The 23,216-nt window shown below is 36.5% G+C and overlaps 1 protein-coding gene across 1 annotated transcript; it reads left to right on the forward strand.

The window, feature by feature from the left end:
- The first annotated feature begins 782 nt into the window (after positions 1-782).
- Positions 783-21,993, forward strand: LOC143846633 (SNF1-related protein kinase regulatory subunit beta-2). Its single transcript, XM_077355126.1, has 4 exons — positions 783-1,500; positions 15,235-15,413; positions 15,798-15,960; positions 21,305-21,993. Exons 1-4 carry the CDS (start codon positions 1,351-1,353, stop codon positions 21,626-21,628), a joined length of 816 nt encoding a protein of 271 aa, XP_077211241.1. The 5' UTR covers positions 783-1,350; the 3' UTR covers positions 21,629-21,993.
- Positions 21,994-23,216: the final 1,223 nt, after the last annotated feature.

The raw sequence follows: 23,216 nt of genomic DNA on the forward strand, positions 1-23,216 counted from the left end.
AGCCACGTTCTTGTCCTATTCCGCGCTTTGCCCTATAATGTCAATCAATACTCTTCTGACTCTCCCGAGTTATGCTGTGTACTCATTCGCGTCAGTTGTATACTCAACCACGTCGTGTCGAGTCAATTAGGATTTACTTTGGCGGCCATCCGTCCCGCATCCACATTTTAAAACACTAATCCGAGCTACTTATATTGGCACTACCATGTTTTAATGATAGGCCAAACTCACCTTGTCTTTTATTATTTAAACAGCTCTCAAAAGCTATTGCAATTCCCAAAATGCTCCCTCCAGCCAATTAGAAAAGAAACAGCAAGTGGGTTCGGCTCGTTATCAAAACATAGTAGTGCCAATAACAGTATTCTTTATTTTTATTTTTTTTCATTTCAGTTGTTTAAATGTTTACAATTAATTTATTAATGACTTTGTTGGATTGATTTTGGAATGAACTGGGACCTTTTTTTTGTTTGGGTGTTCAATCACCGGCCCAAATTTTAAAATATTGATCTTTACCCATTGAATTGAGGTAAGCAAATGGTTGGTTAGGGTTAAGGTTTTCTAATTATAATTTCAAGTGGAGCCCAACTCCTGATTTTGTCAATAAAATAATAAAATATCAACCTGAGTTTTTTTATTTATTGAAGATGCATAAGTAGGTGAGAAGTCTATAAAATTTACAATGAAATTGATTTTGTGATGATGACAATACGACATTCTCTTTTTTAATGACATGATTAGGGCTGAGTGGGATCTTCCAAACTCATTGGAGAGCAAAATCGCTTTTTTCATGTGGTCTTGGAAAAGAAATGAATTAAATAGAATAATAAAGCCTTTTCTTTTCTTTTATATTTCATCAATCCAAAATTACAAAATCATCTCTCTCTCTCTCTCTCTCTCTATAAAAGGGTGTGAAGAGCTTGTTGAGTGGTTTTCATATTTTTCATGAATAAAGTGGGAGGCGAATTGGGTTGATTGTATTTTTCGGGTTTCTTTGATTTTGCTATAAAACCCATGAATTCTTAGATGGGTTTTTTTATTTTCATGGCTAATGTTTGTATTCTAAAGAGGAATCTTTTTTTTTCTTTTTTTTTTCTTGATTCTGTTCATATAAATGTTGTTTTTTTCTTTACTTTTTAAAGGGTGATTCTGAAACTAGGTCAGAATTTCAAGGTGGAGTGTTTTGTTTTTATGGGATATGTAACTGTTAGATAGGTGGGATTTTTTTTTCCCAAATAAAAATGCTTTTAAAGGATCTTCTGAGGGGTGTTTCTGAAACTATGAGAAGGTTTTTGTAGTTGGTCTTTTGTTTTCCCATTTTTCCATTTTTTTTTTTTTAGTTTTTTTTTTTTCATGGGTAATGTTAGTGGTAGAGAAGAAGGGGTAAACTCATCTGGGGCGCACGTTAGCTATCATGCGCAGAGGGGGTCTCCAGAGCCAATGGGACAGAGTCCTCCTCATAGCCCCATGGCGGCTCAATCGCCTTTGATGTTCACTCCTCAGGTCAGTTTCTTTCTTTTTTTCTTACTTAACTATTTTTTTTCTGTATGTTTGTTGACTTAATTTTGGTATTTATGTGGGTATCTTCAGTTAATTGTAGTGGGTATTTGGGTTTTGATTTTCTTTCCTTTTGTTTTGAACTTCGAACTTCTCCCAGCCCCCACTTAGTTATAGTGGGTATTTGGGTTTTGATCTTCTTTTCTTTTTATTGTGAAATTTTCTCCTCTCTTTCCCCACCTTATCTCTTTCTCTTTTCCTGATATGACCAGTTTAGCTCAGAGAGCAATTTTAGTTTGAGTCTTAAGAGGTTCTACATGATGGAAGAATTGATAAATGTTTATAAAGTTTTGGTTTTTTCCTCTGTAATTAAAACTAAGCATTTGTTTGGATTTTTGCCCTCATATCTTATTTCATGTCGTTGCCACTTATTGTTGATTTCCAATTGCATGATTTGAGTTGAATGCACCATGTTTTAGACAATTGTAGGAATGGCAATTTCTTCATCGGAATCTAGGCTTAATTGGAAGTTGTGGTCGCATATATGAACTATTGGTGCTCATAGGGTTATTAATCTCTGTTTGTTCTGCCATTTGAATAGTGTTTTTTCATATTTTGTACTTTAAAGTCCTACAACCGTAGGAATGTAACCAATAAATTATATGAAATTTTAGCATATATATGCTCCCTTGGACGCACACCAGTTGTTTGATGAAAATTCTAAGAAGCAAAATTTGGAGCTGCTCATAGTGATTGACTGCATGGTTTTGGGAAAAAAGGAATTATAAATAACTAGAGCTACGTAGTCTATAATTGGAGCTATCTCATGCTTTTATAATAATTCCCCATGTATTTATATTGTACTCTAGATCATATTAATGTAAAAGAAAATAAAATTAATTGCCTCTTGAAATTTTAGCATATAATTTTTGCAGTTCTTTTGTAAATGGAATAATTTTTCTGAGAATATGCTCCCTTGGAAGCACATTTGTGTGATGAAAATTTGTAAATCACACCAGTTGTTTGATGAAAATTCTAAGAAGCAAATTTTGGAGCTGCTCAAAGTGATTGACTGCATTTTTTTTTTGGAAAAAAAGGAATTAGAAATAACTAGAGCTTAGTATTCTATAATTGGTCCTATCTCATGCATTTATAATAACCACCCACGTATTTATATTGTACTCTCGATCATATTAATGAAAAGGAAAACAAATTTTGATTGCCTTCGGAAAACCTATATCTCCTATGATTAAGGAGGCATGAAGCCCTTGCTATGAGTCTTTTAAGGTGTGTTGGATTGGTGCCATATCATCAATGAATGACAATGAGGCTGTGAGAACAGTACATGCAATTTACAGTTAGATTGGTGATTACGTTAGGTGTATGAGGATTGCGCTCCCTAGGCTTGATAATACCCTCATATCAGGTAGCACATATTGATAAGCATGAGTGAGTCGTCACAAGTGCTATTGTGCTCTCCAACACAAGTGATTCAGACATCATGAAGATCATTTGTTTGTAGACGATAAATTGCTCTACTTGAAGAGAAAAATGGAACCCTCATTTGAGGTCAATTCTTGATTTTGTAGCTCATTCCTATATATGACGTGCATGGTATTGACTTTGTCTACAAGAATTTTGTACAACATATTATAGTCAATGAGATAGATAGATATCCATGTTAGGTCTCACTACATACATCTTAGGATGGGAACAGGCTGCCAATAGGAAACTGTGAACCTGCTATTCAACTAATCCATGGTTACAACAAAAAACACAGCCCCAATGCTACACAACTAGGTTGCCCGATCACAACCCACTAAAAATTTGGGCTGTGGCCTCACTTTCATTGAATTGGATCCTTCATTTAGGTGGATCAGATCCCACAATATTTTGTTCTTTTTAGGTGTCAAACAAAAACCTACGAGGAGGGAGGGTGGGAGGGAGTGCGGAAGGGATCCTTCTCTTTCCATTACTAGGACTTTTTTTTGAATGGTCATCACTAGGACATTTTGTACAGATCTTTTCTCATCATTGTAAGAAGTTTCATGTGAAGGGTTCTGTTTTTTTTTTAATTATTTTCTTTCCCTAGTGATAAAAAGAGGACATGGGATGGGTTCTGTGCTTCTTCTTTCCTTTACTAAAGGAAAAGTGTGGGATGGGTACTTGTAGTTGTACTGTTTTTCTTCTTTTTTCTTGAGGGGAGGGAGAATTTTACTTTTAGGACCTTTCATATTTTCTTTCCTTGGTGGTAAAAAAGAGGACATGGGATGGGTTCTATGCTTCTTTCCTTTTGGTAAAAGAAGAGTGTGGGATGGGTTCTTACAGATGGACTCTTTTGTCTTCCTTTCATTTCTTATAAAAGGAATTTTTTCTAAGGAATCTTTTGGATCACTTCCAAAAATAGGACATTAGCCGACGCCAACTAGTTTGGGACAAAGGCTTAGTTGAGTTGAGTTGAGTTGAGAATCTTTTGGATCACTTATTCTCTAAACATTTTAGCTGAATTACTCTTTCCTTCTTTCTCTCTCTTATGCTAATTGATAAGATCTTAACATATCCTTTTTCTGACCTAAATACTTATTAGAAGTCCAGTCCCTAATCCGGAAGTCTACCTCTAAGACACCCACAGCCACCCACACACACACGCTCTCTCTCTCTCTCTCTCAAGTAATTAGAGTCCAGGTTTCCATGATCATTAATTTATAACTTGCGAAAATATGTTTATCCAAATTATGTAAAATGGTTACAAATCTATTAGTTTTAAGTTGGAATCTGTTAACTTATATGCAATATTCGTACTCTTCAATCTAGGGAATCTTTTTGAGCTCCCAAACATCCTTACCCTATGATACCTTGTACAAGAAGATGTAGTGCATTTCTTACACGTTCCCATATTGCATGCTAGAGTGACCTACACATCAAGTTATGTATTAAAGTATAAAAGATAAATAACGCCTTTCTCCAAAAGCTTAACATGGTATCAGAGTCAAAGGTCTCGAGTTCAAACCTCCCGGATAGCAAAAATCCACATGCGATGGTCGGCCCAAAGTGGGACCACATGTGCCACGTGTTTGCCAAGTGGGCCACACGTGCGGGGGAGTGTTAAAGTATCAAAGATAAATTACGCCTTTCTCCAAAAGCTCAAGATTTTGGAGAAGTTGGTAAGTTTCTAACAATATGGAATGGGCTTGAGCCCAAATCTCAGTTGGAAGGAGTGTCAGGTCACCACCACGAGGTTGTGGGTACAGATCTTTGTGGTGGCAATAGTTCAATTGTAATCTATCAATAGTATAAACCTTTTTTCCCTCTCTCTAGAACCATATTTTGTTGCATAAATCTCATGATTAAATAACATAATCCTTAGCCAATCACATTTACTTGTGCCTCAGTCATATTTTATGATTATTAATATTCCAAATTATTTATATCTGTCTCAATCGGATTGGCCTTTGTGAGCTATGTGTTTTGTTAAAGCACAAAAGATTAAATAGCGCCTTCTCCAACAGTTTTAGCTTTTGGAGGAACTGGTTGCTTCACATGGTATCAGAGCAAATGCCTAGGTTCAAACCTCCATGATTTTAAAATCCACATGTAACAGCCAACCCAAAAGAGGGGCCACATTTGCCACGTGTTGGCCTACCCTAAAAAGACGGGCCATGAGAGAGAGAGAGAGAGAGAGAGAGAGAGAGAGAGAGAGAGAGAGAGAGAGAGAGAGAGAGAGAGAGAGAGAGACGCCTTCTCCAACAGCTTAAGCTTTTGAAGTAACTGGTTGTTTCGCATGTTCTTGACCTTCAATGAGTCACTCTTTTACTTTAATTTCATGAGACTAATGGAAAGCTTGGCAATAATTCCTTTGTTCTTCGGTTAGATAAAAATTTATGGGTTGACTCCATTGAAAGCATGTACAAATATTCTCAATGTTTATCACCTATTGGAATATTCAATCACGAATATTATGAAGTGTTCATACTAATTTTGGTCTAATATCAATAGACAATACCCAATTTTACAATGTAAGATTTATGATTTGATAGGATCAAAGTTTTTTTGTCCCTTCTTGAGGACATTTCTTTGCATGTGTTAGGGATATTTATTCATGTACCCATTTTTATCTATGGAAAATCTCCCATGGTCTTATGAAACTTTACTCGTAAGTATTGATAATACATATAGTGGCATTCCCTCATATTGAATGGAAATTATTTGGACTTCTTCACTTGGCTTATTTTCATTGTCTTGGGACTTTTGGAGAGCCTCACACGTGCTCTGACTCATTGAAGATTCAATTTAACGTGTTGATGATTTCAATGATCTAACTCAAATTCTTTTCGTGGCTAATATTATTAAAAACTGTTTTGCGTTTCAACTTTGATCGATTTATGTTTACCACGAGGCTTCATTCTACAAACTACAATGGGCATACGTACAAGTTTTGTTTCATTCCCTTAATTTAGAAACAACTGGGTGTTAGTTCTATTAGAGGTGGTCATTTATGTGTTAGGTTTATTTTGCTCATTTGACCAAACTCCATGTTCATATGACTTTCAACCTATTTTTGAAAATGGTGAGTAGAACTAACTTTTGACTCCTTTCAAAATCTCTCCTCTCTTCCATTATACATCTGACTTCCTCACATTCAAGCCAATTTTCTCATGGTATCGGAGTGGGAGGATCAAGATCTATGGGTTCCTATCCTTATCTTTCTTTTTCTTCTCTTGCTAAATTAAGCATCAATTAAATGGGATGCATGTTACCAACTAACTTATGTTTTTTTAAACATAACTAGGACCCACTTTTCCTCACTTAAGTTTGTGCACTGTAACACACCACTCTCAAAATATGTTTATCACGAGGCTTCTTTCTACAAACTACAAATGGGCATACGTACAAGTTTTGTTTCATTCCCTTCATTTAGAAACAACTGGGTGGTAGTTCTATTAGAGGTGGTCATTTATGTGTTAGGTGTATTTTGTTCATTTGACCAAACCCCATGTTCATATATGACTTTCAACCTATTTTTGAAAATGATGAGTAGAACTAACTTTTGACTCCTTTCAAAATCTCTCTTCTCTTCCATTATACATCTGACTTCCTCACATTCAAGCCCATTTTCTCATGGTATCGGAGTGGGAGGATCAAGATCTATGGGTTCCTATCCTTATCTTTCTTTTTCTTCTCTTGCTAAATTAAGCATCAATTAAATGGGATGCATGTTACCAACTAACTTATGTTTTTTTAAACATAACTAGGACCCACTTTTCTTCACTTAAGTTTGTGCACTGTAACACACCACTCTCAAAATATGTTTATCACGAGGCTTCTTTCTACAAACTACAAATGGGCATACGTACAAGTTATGTTTCATTCCCTTCATTTAGAAACAACTGGGTGGTAGTTCTATTAGAGGTGGTCATTTATGTGTTAGGTGTATTTTGGTCATTTGACCAAACCCCATGTTCATATGACTTTCAACCTATTTTTGAAAATGATGAGTAGAACTAACTTTTGACTCCTTTCAAAATCTCTCCTCTCTTCCATTATACATCTGACTTCCTCACATTCAAGCCAATTTTCTCATGGTATCGGAGCGGGAAGATCAAGATCTAAGGGTTCCTATCCTTATCTTTCTTTTTCTTCTCTTGCTAAATTAAGCATCAATTAAATGGGATGCATGTTACCAACTTATGTTTTTTAACTAGGACCCACTTTTCTTCACTTAAGTTTGTGCACTACACTCCACTCACAAAAATTTGGTTGAATTCAACATTCAAATCCCATGAATTCCCTTTTCATTCTCCACGCAAATCCAAAACCCAAATCTCGTCTTGTATTGAATCAGAGCACTTCCAGTCCCACACACCCCTTCCCTTAGCTTTCTCTTCCTTTCCTCTATGTTTTGAACCCTAGTTTTCCCTCTTCTGCCAACCTTTTGACCCACCCTATATTTCAAACCCACTCCTTTTCTATCATATACCTAATATGAATTTTTCCAATCTTGAATCCTTCTTCTTATCTCACTTCATCTATTTCCCCCTCTTTTCCCATGTTTTCCCAGCTCTCCTCCATCGAACTCTCTCATGGCAATTTCCTAGTATTGAAAGGCTAAATTCTTCTTGTCATATTTTCCCCAGTCCCTCTTGATTGACTTGAAGGTCTCATTATACCTCTTAATGAAGAGTGAGGGAAGGCTAAAGGAGCTTCTATTGGTAGTAAACCTGAGGTTATTGTCACCTCTTACTGGGAACGGAACCCAAATACAGCTCCTAGTGTGCGAAAGGGCATTTGATTTTATTGCGAATTATTCAAATGTATTTTGAGGTCCTTGCTCAGGTCCTTGATGTCTCCCCGGCCTGAGAATTGCGGAGAGTTTTGCATGCCTACTGCTTTGAGCTTCCAAAGCTAGGATTGTGCAACTGTGAGTTCCACTACAAAACAACGAGGGCAAATCCACAGTTTCAGGCCATCTTGCGAAGATGAAGGGTCTATTTGACCAATTTGCATCCTTACATCAATCAGATGATCGTGACAAAGTTAGGTACATACAGCATGAGCTGGTAATGACTATGCCATATTTACTCATTCCATTCTCATTTGATCTACTTTTTCGACATCTATTTAGCTTCAAGTCATTCTCCTTCAACATGATAGAACAATGACCACCACCAATGCTTTTGTGAGCTCATTAATGCTTCTCAGGACTAACCAAGCTTTGCTGAACACCTTTGAGCTGTTATATTCATACAACACCAACTCTTTTAGATGCCATCGAGGTTAAGGTTGTGGACGGGACAAATGGCCTAGGTTGAAGATACCCACATTACCAGAAACAACCAACGATTTATTATCCTCGAGGACCTCATGGTGGTAACTGTAACTTTTGCATAGTACAAGGGGGACAACAACATGCTCAAGGAGGTCTTCTTCCTACACCTCTGATAGTCCCTGGGGTTCCTCCACAAAAGTCATATCCACGCACTCCTGGGTCCGCTGCATCCACATTGCACCTCATACACCATTGTCATATGGCTGTTAGATTTTTGGTCACCATAACAGCATTGTCATTGATTGGTACTATCCCTACGAGCCATGATCCACATATGTCTCCGCAATTGCTCTGGCATATCACAATAACATGCTCAAGGAGGTCTTCTTCCCACACCTCCGACAATCACTGGGTTTCCTCCACAAAATTCAAATCTGCGCACTCCTGGGTTGCCGCTTCCTTCCATTTTGCACCTCCTACACTGTTGTCGTATGGATGTTAGATTTGTGGTCATTGTAACTGCATTAAATTTGATTGGAACTATCACTATCACTATGATCCTCGCTTCTCATATGCCTCCCCAATTGCTTTAGCACATCATATGGGTATGCCAATCTCCTCACCTTCTGAAGCTTTGTGCGGAGTTGATACGAGTGCCACCCATCACATCAGCTATAATACTGGCTATATGAGTTCACCTCTTCCAGATTCTGGTTCATCTCGCATTATGATCACTCACATCGGTAGGATAACTATCCTATCTTTGTCTTTTGGTTCATTTGATGTCCCGGATGTCTTTGTGGCACCTAGCATACAGTTCAAGCTCTCTCTTGTCCTTCTTTAAGTTTACTTCCACTTTCAGTGCTACTTTATCTTTGCACTAAATTCTGTTCTTTTAACGGATCTAAGAATAAGGAAGCTATACCCTTGGGGCATAATTCATGGAAGCCTTTAGATTCCGGCGGATTCCTTTGCTTCGCCACCTTCACAATATGGTTTAGGTCTTCATTGCATCAACATTGTATCTTTTATTATTTGTGTGGCATCATTGCTGTATCAATTTCTAATGTTCTGTATTGTTTAATTCTGTAGCCATTTATTTCTTCCCATAATAAAAATACAGCGCTACACATCTGTCACAATTGTAAACTCACTGAACACAGTGAACTTCCATTTTCTATTCATAATAATATAAATTTCTCTTTTTCTTTTCAGTTGGTTCATTATGATGTTTGGGGTCTTGCACTCGTAGCCTCTTTTTCTTGTTCTTGCTTTTATGTTATCTATGTAGATGATTTTTTTCCACTTTAAATGGATTATATCTCCAAAATAAGTTTGTTGTCCTCTATGCTTATTTTTTTATACTCTTGTTACTGAAGATAACGATGTTCATATCTATTTTCTGCGAAGCAAGGAACGTGGTGTGTATGCATCTTAAGCATTCAGAGACTTTTGTCTCAATAGCAGTATACATATGCATCTTAAGCATTCAGAGACTTAAGCATTTGAGGGCTGCATCTGTTACATTCATATGACATCTACTACTCGTCAAAAGTTCTACCCAAAGGTTGTTATCTATATTTTCATCAGATACAATGACCACCATAAGAATTACAGATGCTACTAATTGTTTACAAGATTGATTCTAAGCTCGCGCTTGCGTCCTTTGTTGAATCTCACTTTATGACCCACAAACCATTGGGTGAGATTAACAAGGAGACTACCCATTATCGATATGTTGACATCACACATCTGCCTCGACTTTCTTGCTTATTGCAAATGCCACGGGACATCTCATGTAGCCATACGTCAAGTATTATCTTCGTTCGAATAAGAACAAGTGTTGACCAGGGGTAACACCACTCATCAAGGGGCCCGATAGACCTAAATCAATAGAAGCCATGTAAGAAGAAATGGGAGGTTTCTTTAAAAGTAAACTATGCATGGGAATAGTCAATAGACAACAAACATGAACGTTGTAGGCTGCAAATTGTTTTACAAGCTCAAGAAGAAGCATGGTGGAACCATTAATATGTACAGGGTGTAGGGCATGACTAGTGCTCAAGGGGTATAATTAGGTTTATCATCTTGAGTCTTAAATACAATGAGACTTTTAGTCTTTTAGTCAAGAGTACTGCAATGAGATTTATCTTAGCCCTAAACAACATATTTGAGTGGACTCTCAGTCAAATGGATGTGATGAACGAGTTTCTTTATGGATCCCTTAGGACAGCCAGAAGGCTTTGAAGTTACAGATAAAAGTAAGTACCTGTGCAGATTAAGAAGGGTATATATGGCCTCAAGTAGGCTTAGAGTGTGATTCAAATTTGATATTTTATACTTTATTAAGCATACTCAATTATGGATGGTTTTAGTTTTTTTGTCCCTGAATGGCTAGGGATGGTTTTAATTTTGGCATGTTGATGGCATTATCACATGCAATGACAGTGTTTGCATTCAAAGACCCAAAAACATCTCGAAGGAATCCTTTGATACGAAGGACTTGGGACATCTGCATTACTATAAGTAGAATTTGAGTTATCCAACCATTAATTTTTTTTTTTGAATTATCCAAGGATGGAATGTGGTTGTCCCGAAGAAAGTACTCACTAGATTTGCTAACAGGTTTTGCATGATGAATTGCAAACTTTTTGATACTAATGCTATTGACAATAAGTTCAGTGGAAAGGAAGCTATCAAAATCAAAGATCCAGGTAGGAGCTCTTCAATACTATACTCTCACCAGGCCTGACATCACATTTGCAGTAAAGCAAGTTTGTCAATATTTATATGACCCTAGAGAAGGGCACCTAGAGCTCTCTAATACTATATTTTCACCAGGCCAGACATCACATCTGCCCTACTCCAAGTTTGTCAATGTTTATATGACCGTAGAGAAGAGCATTTGTAGGTATCAAACATATTTCGAGATATCTCAAAGGGGTTGTTGATCATGAATTATTCTACCAAGTCTGTCAAGTCAAAGGAGCCAATTTATGTGGGTACTTGGATGCAAACTAGGCTTGAAATCCTAATCACGGTTTTAAATTTGGGCCAAAATCCGAAATTTTGGATTTCGGCCTGGACCAAAATTTAAAACCGAAACTGAAATTTAAAAATTTCAGCTGAAATTATAAGCTTTTCACTGGAATTTCAACCGAAACCGAAACTGCCACCGAAATTTTGGGTGGAAATTTCGTTTTCGGCTGAGGCCGAAACCAAAACTGAAATTTCAAACCTTGATCCTAATACACTCAGGTCAGCTGCAGGATATCGTATGTAGATGAATGATTGCCTGGTTTCATGGAGTAGTGAAAAACAAAGGACAATTGCTAGATCAAGTGCAAAAATTGAGTATAGAGCCATGGCCGCAGGAATGATACAACTTACATGGTTGAGACACATTCTTTCGGAACTTTATCTCAGACTAGACACCCACATGTTATATTATGACAACCAAAGTGCCATCAAGTTTGTTTACCAAAGTGCCATCAAGTTGTCACGAAATCTAGTCTTTCATGCCAGGAATACGCATTTTGAGATTGATTATCTTCATATGTGAAAACATTGAGAATGGTGAAGTCGCTATATGCTTTGTTAGAAGTCGCTTATCATATGCTTCTCTAGTCATATGTTTGATGGTAGATGGAATCAATGCCAGGAAATAAAGTAGAACAGAGAAGAAGAAAAGGAAGAGAAGAAAGGGTTTATGGTGAGAAGCATAAGGAGGAAATGAGCTCCTTTGCTATATATAAACAATATCTTATGACAAGTAAATGAAACACCCTTAATGAAGGGAAACAAAGAAATAAAAGAAAATAAGCTATCTAATTACTATTGAATATACATGGACACTATACAATACATTGGGACACTCTCCCTCAAGCTGGCCATAAGTATTGGACATGCCCATCTTGATACTAGTATACTAAAGTGTAGGTCCTACAGCTTTGGTGAAGATTTCTGCCAATTGATGCGACAGATGAGAACGTATGGAAGCAATGTGAATAGCCGCTTGGTTATCACAATGAAGGGGCATTGGACCCTTATTGCCAACACCCAACTCATAGATCAGTGAGCGAAGCTAGAGAAGCTCACATCCACTATGAGATGCTGCCCTATATTTCACCTTTGCACTAGAACGAGAAACAATTTATTGTTTCTTGCTCTTCCAAGTAACGAGATTGCTCCCAAGGAAGGCACAATATCTTAATGTGTCCACATCAATTTGTTCAAGGGACTAGAAACTTGTTCATCGGATCTATTTCTGTTACATACTTTCATCCTTTTGATTTGTCATCTATTGAAAGGGTTAGTTGCCGTGATTTTGTGTAGGAATTTATCTTTCATTCAATCTCATATTTGAAATATATTGTTTGACAATTGTAATCAAAAGCAACCCATAATTAGCAAATTCGTAGGTTCAATTCCTGCTGGATGCACATCAATGGAAATGTTCAATAAATCTATTGGAATTGGCTCTGTATCAATGGAATCTCATCCTCCATACATAACAAATTGGTATGGTATATTCATATCATAACACCGACGTTGTTGCATACAGATTCTACTGGGAGATGGAGTCAAAATCGAAGTAAGTCATTATGATTCAACCTATTATAGTTCGTGTTAAAGTATAAAAGAAAAATAACGCCTTTCTCCAACAGCTTAAGCTTTTGGAGAAGTTGGTAAGTTAACATGGTATCAGAGCCAAAGGTCTCGAGTTCAAACCTCCCGGATAGCAAAAATCCACATGCGATGGTCGGCCCAAAGTAGGACCACATGTGCCTCGTGTTTGCCAAGTGGGCCACACATGCAGGGGAGTGTTAAAGTAAATAAGAAAAATAACGCCTTTCTCCAACAGCTTAAGCTTTTGGAGAAGTTGGTAAGTTAACAGTTTGAATCATCTTAGGCAGGCCATGTGCCTCTATCTTCTATTTATGACACTAATGTGGACATCATCTTAGCATCTGCACATGTGTCAAGGGCATAATTTCCATGTTACATCAATTTGTAGATGATCTTTGACTCTGGGTTCTTGGTTGCTTTATTTCACTTGGCTTGCTGGGGGCAACAATTTCTTAATTGTGACGCCCTTGAGAAGCATCATTTATGATTCATCTTTGTGTCTATTACTCAATCTCTCAACAAGTATGGTCGTTCTTTATCCATTCAAAAACAAGTATGGTTGCATTGTTATAAGTTGACAGTACCCCTGATTATTCTTGGATTTATGGGGACAATGGAGGAGGCCTACAGGAAATTATAAGAGTATAATTCTTTGACTGGTTACTTCGCAAGTATTTGGAGTATCGGGCTCAAGAGGAGACCCAAACTTCTGAATATGTTTTTGGTCTTGTAAATGTGATCAAGATTGTTTTATTGGATGTGTGCGAGGGAACTTCTTTCAATCATGTTCTTTTGGTTCCGTTTTATTGGGTTTATTCTGATGGTTTAAGGTATTCTTGTATCCTAGCAGTCCAACTGGTATGTTGTGTACCCACTTCTCTTTCAATCATACTCAATTCTGATGGAATCTGCAAGGGAAATCCAGGTAAGATTGGATATGGTAACTTGGTCTACTCCAATGGAAACGTGTTCTTCTCCGGTTGGTTACATGTTCTCACATATATATGCAATTCAGTTTACGCTCCAAAGGTTCTGACTTCCAGTAGTTGGAACAACTAGAAAGCATACCTAATTCTAGTGGGTGAACTAGATACACATCTGCTTTCTCAATCTCAATACGAGAGCACATCGGCCAAGAGGGAATCGGAGCTTGAAAAGGAGAGTATGAGCAAGTGAGTTGCTAGTATTCTCAGAGATAGAAATGAGTGGACTGTATTCTTACTGATATCTGAACATACATATTTATAATCAGTCCTCATTGAGCTAGTAGAAACTTCTTCAAGACATACCCTAGCTCCTACGATGTATCCCTCCCTTTGATTAGAAGTAATCCCAATTTCTTTACAATTCAATTTTTAAATTCGGATCTGAAATAATTGGACCTGTTTAGATGTTGCAGATATATCAGATATTTACTCCAACGTTTACACAAAAAACTTCTAAATGTAACTCTAAACTTCCTCTTCGACTCCAATTCCTTCTAGACACTCCTTCAAAACTTATAATTAAACTAATATCCAGCCAAGAAATCACCTCTACTTATAGAATTTACAAAAACCAACTGTCCCACTAGAGCAATATGTGTGAGTTTCAAACTCCAATTAAGACTGCTAAAAAATTCCAAAAACTTACTCTAAAATTATGAAAATAAAAAAGAAAAAGAAAATGACCTTTCTGGAACGTCCCAGCTTAGCAACATGGGAGGGACCCCTGCTGACACCAGAACTGCATCATTGTAATATCAGAATCAGGGCTCCTTTTGCCCCTCTCCTTCTTTTTTATTTTCATGTTAGTCGCTGTGGGAGCGGGAATATTTTCATCACCTATGCTGGATCCTGGTTTTAAAAAAATTGTTGCGGGGTCTTTCAGCAGTTAAGTCGGGCTTTTATGACTTTATCTCTGCCCCATACATATTGAGGGAAACTCTATCTATAACTGATTTTGTTTAGAGAGAGTCACCGCGCTCGAGGTCGCATAAATATTTGAATTTTTTTATTTTTTTTTGGATATTCTTTGATCTCGTGGCTTGTCACATTCACATAGTTGGATCACATCGTGTAAGTCTAGGTTGGCCAGATTTTTTTTCCTGTTTTACCAATATTATTTTGCATGCTGAACCTTAATGGATATATTTCCCAATTTATCTGAGAACGAAAATGCTTTCTAAGGCTTGTAGTTTTAAAAGTCATTCCTACTACAATTAACTGCATTATTACAATGTTATTGTTTTGAGTTTAGCATTGTTTTCCTTAAACAAAACCTTTTGTGCCAATATTAGATTGTGCCATTTATTCACACTGAAGCCCATCCTAGATGAAAGACACTCAAGCAAATTACTTTTTCAGGTCCCCATGGTTCCATTACAGAGACCTGATGAGCTGCACATGCCAACTCCCGCTTGGATGCAAGATACTGCTGAGTATGAGGATATGTTTTGTGAGCAAGGAATTCCAACAATGATTACATGGAGCCATGGTGGGAAGGAAGTAGCTGTGCAAGGATCATGGGATAACTGGAAAACAAAGTAACATGGAGTTTTAACAATTTTTATCTTTCATTTTAAATTCATACTTAACACTTTTAGTCATTCTTAAGTAGTACTATCTAAATCTCTTCTAGTGTGTTATTTATCTAACATTTTTAAGCTGAATATAAGCTTATAGATATGGTTTTAAATTTCGGCTGGGGCCGACACTGAAAGTACAGATTTTGGTGTCGGCTTAATTTTTTTTTCAAAATTTTCAGTTTTTGCTGAAATTTCGGAAAAAATTCGGTAAAAGCCGAAATATGTTTTTTTTAACCAAATTTCGGCCTCAGTTGTGGCCAAAACTGACACCGAAACTGAAATTTCAAACCAAGCTTATAGAAGCCATGCAATTTGTATTAACTAGATGAACTGTTATGGCAGAAAGCCCTTGCAGAAGTCAGGAAAAGACTTTACTATCATGAAAGTGCTTCCATCAGGTGTCTACCAGTACAGGTTTATTGTCGATGGAGAATGGAAGTATATCCCTGACATTCCGTGGATGCATGATGATTTGGGGAATGCTTATAACATTTTGGATTTGCAGGTAAAAATGCTCTACTCTACGTTCAATGTGTTATACATGTATCACATGACATACTGGTCTCTATTCCCTATCCTTCCTCATTTTTTATGAGTCTTATCTCACAGATAGGTCAATCTTGCAGTCTTGTCTATGAAAATCTTCTCCCATTATGCACATGACTCAGACACAGTTATAAGAAATGAGTAAGATAAAGGGTGTTGGAGAGGTTTAGAACTTCTCTAGGAATTGTAGTATGCTTTTTATCAGATGATGTCATCAAAATATTCATTTACTTCATCTTTATATGATGGCATCAATGCACGTATTATATTTTATACCATGCTATGTTGCATTTAGGGTCTATATTATTATGAATTATACGCTCTAGGTTAAGTTATCTCTACATGCATTCGTGAGCATGGATGCATGTATGCACGTTTACATTTGTGATGTTTATATGAAATCTGCAAATATTGCTCAAGATAAAGTAAAATAGTTTAAAAAAAAAGAAACTGTAAATGCAGACCTGTTGGAATCTGAACTAGGTGTAATTATTTTATTCCATTTCATATTTTTGTAAGATCATGTGGTTTGAATATGACACAGATGTCTCAATTTTTTATTCCATTTCATATTTTGTGAGATCATGTGGTTTGAATATGACACAGATGTCTCAATTTTTTGCAGATGTTTATTTTATGAATCTAAAGCAACTGATAACAACTTATTTAACTAATAATATCAGAAAGATTGATATATAATCAGTATCATCGTAACAATTTTAAGGGTGATTGGAACAAGATATGACACTCATATCTTTTGTATCTCATGGTTAAGCCTCAAGCTATGCATACAATGTGTAGTCTCTTAATAACGGATTTGTAGGTTTTATGTTTTCATACCTAGTTTTTTCTTTCTTTCTTTTTTGAATGGTAAATGGATCGATTTTCATTGAAAGAGACCGAGATGGTCGAATACAAGGAGAAAAGAGCGAGAATATACAACAAAGAAAACAAAGTCAAACAGCCGGACACCTTGTCCCCTTCATACCTAGTTTTTTATGTGTTTATGATATTTATTACACATACAGGATACCTACGGGTATATTAGTCAGCCTTAGTTTATACCGGGGACACCTTGTCCCCTTCATCTGTTTGTATGATCACTAATACTCAATAAAGTCACCTTCTTTCAAAAATAAAATAAAATAATGAATGGCAGTTCCTTGTTCTGCATTCCATCTTGGAGTTCATAAGTACCCGAGAAAATGGAATAAAGAAATAATTCTTCTCTACCTAGATCCAAAATAGTCTGTGAACACCCATTTTCTCGTCCCTGCATAAATCCAGATTCTTTCTGCATGGATCTCCCGCAACAATTCTGCTCTCATGTAGCACCATATCCATCCCCTAAAACCTCTTTCATTTGTTGATGTGGACCTATATCCCTGTGAAGATCTAGAACTATATATATATATATATACACACGTGCTTAGGGAGCTCCCTAAGCACAAGTGGCTTAAAAAGCCACCGAGTGGTCGCTTTTTGTGGACCCCGCAGAGGTAGACCCGCCATACGAACCAATCGGTCTTTCCCTGACTGTATTAAAGGAAAAAAACCCATAAATTGCATTAACAACAATTATTAATACAAAATCGATTTTAAAAAAGGCCCATAAATCACCAAATATAGAAAACATAAGAAAAAAACCCCATTAAACTCCAAAAACAGGTGACAGTTCAAAAAAATAACACAAACATAAATCAATCGACCTGTTCATTCCACATCAGTTTCTGGGATGATTCAACACCTTCCCCACAGATTTGTAGCAACTCCACTTTCCCCTCATTCCTTTTTAATAAGAAATAATTAGAAGCAACAAAGAATATTAAATCAAACACAAATTACCTGCAAGAATAAAAAATTTCAAAGAATCAACACAAGAATAAAAACATAAATAGAAACCAAAAAAAAAGGAAACCTATTGAATGGCGATAGAGGAGAAACCCAATAAGCAATAAAGGAAAGACGGTTGTTTAGAATCCTTGTTTATTACCTTGTATAGATGGTTTTAGGCTAAGGGGTGTGGAAACTATGAGAGAATTACCTGCAAGAATAAAAAGACAGAGCAGATAATCAATTACCCGCTAGAAAAAAAAATACATAGAAACCAAAAAAGAAGAAGATGGAAACCCTGTTGAAATAGGGAGAGGAGAAACCCAACACGCAAAAAGGAAACACAAAACGAAGAAATGATTCAACAGAATCCGAGATGCAAAAAAGGAAAATGGCACAACTAATCAGTTGAATGGGGAGAGGAGAAATCAAGTTGAGAGAGAGAGAGAGAGAGAGAGAGAGAGAGAGAGAGAGAGAGAGAGAGAGAGAGAGAGGGTCGTCCGAACATAACTTTACATGAAGTTGGACCTGCTTTCACCATGATAGGGGGCAAGAGAAATTTCTGGCTTTTGAAGAGGAAGGGACGAAGATTGGGGAATCTTTCATAGAAATGGTGGGTGGCAAAATGTAGACACACTCAAATTAGAAGGCGGGAAAATGGGAAATGTGGGTGGCAAAATCTAATTTCTAGGTAAACGAAATTGTAACCTAAAGACTTAAAGTTTCCATAAGTAGTGGGCGGCAAACCTAAATGCATGGCTGCAAATCTGATTTAGTATGGGCGGCAAACTCAAATGAATGGAGGCAAACTTGATTTTGTAAGCAAAATTTTTTTCTAGAAAAACTCTTCTTGGAAAAGGCGAATGACATTTTGGAATCCTACAAGCTTAGTATATATTATAGATAGATGTGTGTGTGTGTGTGTGTGTGTGTTATATGCACGGTTTTAAATTTCGGCTGAAATCTGAAATATCCTGAAATCTGAAATTTCGGATTTCCCAAATTTCGGCCAAAATTTCAACAAATTGTATTTTTTTTCAAAAATATATTATTTTTCTGAAATTTCGGCCGAAATTACCGAAATAATAAATTAATACTTTTTTGTACTGGATTTCGGCCAAAATTTCCCATGATTGTGTGTGTGTGTGTGTGTTTGTGTGTGTGTTCAAGTTTAGATTTGGGTTCAATGGAGATAGTAATTTAGATCCAAAGATTCTCAATAAAAAACTGCAGTTCCTTATTCGAATTCCTTCTTGGAGTTCTGACATCTCCTACACTGCCACCAGAGAAAATGGAAATAATTCTTTAACTCCCCTCTGCATAGATCCAGATCCTTTCCATGTAGGTTCCTCACCATTGTTATGCTCTTGTGTAGCACCATATCCATCACCTAGAACCTCTTTCTGCATAAATCCAGATCCTTTCTGTGTTGATCCCTCACAACACTTATGCTCTATTGTAACCACACATCCATCCCCTGGAACCTCTTTCATGCGTTGATGAGGACCTATATCCCTGTGATGTTCTGGAACTAGATATACGTATTTATCTTTTTTCAAACTCAGAATTGGATCTAGTCTCTCTCAGATTCCTATTCCCTTTCTTTCTCAGAATATTAAAATTGCTATCCCTACTTGCACAAATGCTAAACCCTTCATCAAACTACACACATGAAGTGCCTTGTTAGCATGGCTGAATTAACTCAACCCCAGATAGGAACCTCCCTCAAAATACTATTCCTATCTTGTCCTCCTCCATTAACTTTCTTAAATTACAACTTCAACATCCCATGAAAAATTATATGTACGGAAACCCAAACTGTAGTTCTTATTTCACTGGTACTCTATTGCAACTCAGAAATGAAAATTAAATGAACAAAATCCTATTCCCTTCGCTTTTCATCTTCTACTGACAGAAATGTTTTAATCCCCTTATAGGTGATCTTAAATCCTTATTCATGCAAATTCCAATCAGTAATTCAAACTTTTATTTACCTGAAACCTAATTTCTTCATCAACTGGGTAAATATCAATTCTCAGCATAGTTTCTGGCAGGAAGATATTTGGAACACCTTTGTAGGACATCCATTTCCCTTGTAGTTTGTTCACCCAAAAGATGAAGGCGCAGGGCAAGTTTGGCTGCACTGAAAAACTGTATTTATGGATTTTCTTTTTAGCTTGAAAAGTTCTCCGGTGAAAAAAGAAACACACTAGCATAGGTTGGCTTTTTCAAAGTTTTTTTTATTAAAAGCTTTTACCTGCAAAAACTTGTAACTAAAATACTGGGTTACCAAACCTCGAAAAGTTTGATTTTTGGTGGAATATTTTTTTCTGGCAAAAATCTCAGTGAAGCCAAGCATTTAAAAGATCCGAGGATCTTATTTATAATCCACAATTTCGTACATGTTAAAAATAGAATCGGCTACATTAGCCTTGAGACGTGTATTTATCTTCATGTTTCTTAGCATGCTGTTTCATAGATAGGATACTGAGGGACATATTAGTCATTTATATTTTATATCATGGTCATTATGCATCCTGGAATTACTGAAACTAACACTCCTAGCATGATGGAGGCACGAGTCAACCTCCAAAGAAATCTCGTTGTCAAATCTGATAATTATTTGCAAAAGCTAGGTTAATGTTACTCCAAAAGGTTTGAACTTTGACTACTAATGCCTTCTTGTAAGCTAACTAAAATGCTTCTATCCACCGCCTTAATTTTTATGTTATCATTCTTGGTTCCAGTTGCTATTAAGCTTTAGTCAATTTCAGAAAGTTACCAACAGTGTCTGCGAACATACTGCAGGAGATTTCTAGACGTCAATGTTTCTAATTATGAGCAAAGTGGTTAATATTTTTACAGTAATCTTCTTTGTTAATATATACTATGAATTACTTTTAAAACTCGCTACTATTATATCTCTATAGTATGATGTTGTGCTGTAAGTATATTATACCATTAACGCTGTAGAAAATATACATACTATAGTCCTACACATGTGCCAAATTCTGCTCATCTCTTAAACCGTATTAGCCCACATAGTTCTTGAAGGCCCAGATCTACGTCACAAATATCATTCTCGGTAATTTCTTGATAATTTCCTTGCAAGGGAAAATCTCGGGTTAAATTAATATTGTATTATTTTTTCGGGTTTATATCGGGGAAAAATGATAAAAATAAAATTATTTTAAAAATATTTAAATTAAGGAAAAATATAAAATATCGTTAAAATACCGTAAAAAAATCGTGATATTATCACGATAGTATCGTGGTAAATGAAAATATTGCCATATTTTTAAAATTCTCGTGTTAATTTTGCGATTTTTTTTCATTTTATCAAAATGTCGCAAAAAATCGCTATATTTTGAATATGTCGGAGATATTTGTGACATAGGGGCCCTGATTGGGTCCTACGCCGCCAAGTCAAACTTTTTGATAAGGAAGAATCTGACTAACTTGTGATGCAGGATTATGTACCTGAGGCCCTAGAAAGCATTGCTGGTTTCGAACCACCACAGTCACCGGAATCGAGCTATAACAACTTGCCCCTTGTCTCGGAGGATTTTGCGAAAGAGCCGCCGGGGGTCCCACCACACCTAAACATGACATTGCTCAACATGCCATCCAATGTTGACAGCCCCAATCCATTGTCAAGACCTCCACATGTGGTGCTTAATCATCTATACATGCAAAAAGGGAAGAGTGGACAGTCTTTGGTGGCACTTGGTACAACACACAGGTTTCTAGCCAAATATGTCACTGTGGTTCTCTACAAATCCCTTCAGAGGTAAAATACCTATTAGTACAGTTGGTTTTGTGAAGAATATATAGAGCTGTGGGCATTAATATTTGGACTTCAGAGTATTTGTTCTCTGTTGGAAACAATATAGTTATGAAGTATTACTCCGATGATTTTCGAACTAGTATAAAAGAACAATACAGAAAAGTGAGTTTATATAACTTCTGCACTTTTGGAACTAGTCTCTTAAGTTTATTCAGTGACCATTACTTCTTTTTTTTTCTTAGTTTTTTGCTTCTATGAACTGCTGTTGTATCAAAGTTTCATCTGGGGAACAAAAGAAACTTGGAAACTGCAACGATGAAATCTCATGTTACTCTTATTTATTAATGGTAAATAGCAGAATGATCCAGAATATGTTGCATTTCTTCACAGTAAGATCACATAGAAAACAAAAAACTCACATGAACACATGAGAAGAGGGATAAAAAACACAAAAGTTCATAAATGGAAAACAGATAAATAGTTAGCATTAACTAATCTTCTTACACCATGTTCATGGAACTTGCTTTAGTTGCATGGTTAGGCTCCGTTTCTTTCAATGTAAAATGGGCATAAAACTGTTTTTATGATCATTTTTTCACCTAAAAAATGGGAGTAAAATTTGTTTTACAACAAATTTACGTCGAAAGAAATAATAGTCTTGCATGAAAATTTTCCAGTGGAATTCCTTATTCTAATGAGAGCCTCGATTTCCTTTCCCCCCTCACCTATGAATACCCCCGGCATTTTTCCTCAAATTGAAGCTGGCATATGGAATTGGGAAGGAGGAGAAAGAAAGGAGACAGAGTAGAGAATGCATAGGTTATTTAGCTCAAATTGAAGCTAGGGGGTTGCATAAAAGCCGGGCTTCCCTAGGGGTTTTAGTGGGAAAATTATTTTGAGGATCTAGTCCGATCGCAATTTTCCTTGAAAACAAGGAGATGTTTTTTGTATATATAATTAGAAAAGATTTTGGGAAATGATATGTCCGCCCCTTTTGATCACCAGGAACACCCCCTGTCAGTGTTTCAATGACGGAAGAGGGGCTGCTGTACTTATGTCAGAAGAATTCAATGCCCTTGATTGCCAGAAACACTGACAGGGGGTGTTCCTGGTGATAAAAAAAGGGTGGATATATCACTTCCCAAGATTTTTCATGAAGATTGATTTCACCGATTTCTCAATAAAAGCTTTCCATGCATCCAGATATAGCATTAGGAAATAAACAGGCAAATGGTTCAGTCTTCAAGAAAATTTCATAAATAAGTAATGAAGATAGAATTCCAGAACTGATATACTCACCTCCTTTTCTTCCTTGGGCCAGTCCCCCCAGTGTATTTATGACCATGGTTTAAAATTTCGACCGAAATCCGAAATTTCGGATACCGGTGGGGACCGAAACCGAAAATTTCCAAAATTCAATTTTTCGCCATTTACCAAATTTCCGAAATTTCGGTTTAATGGCATTTTTTTATTAAAAAAAATAAAGTGTTACAAAATTTCGAAATTTGGGTCCGGAATATGGAACCAAATTACAAAATTTCGAATCGAAATTTTGATGAAATCCGAAATTTCAGTTTTTGGTGGGGTCCGAAACG

The sequence above is a fragment of the Tasmannia lanceolata genome, unplaced genomic scaffold, assembly GCF_043159265.1.
Source record: "Tasmannia lanceolata isolate RefF3 unplaced genomic scaffold, GAP_Taslan_0.1 ptg000015l, whole genome shotgun sequence".
NCBI classification, from domain to species: domain Eukaryota; kingdom Viridiplantae; phylum Streptophyta; class Magnoliopsida; order Canellales; family Winteraceae; genus Tasmannia; species Tasmannia lanceolata.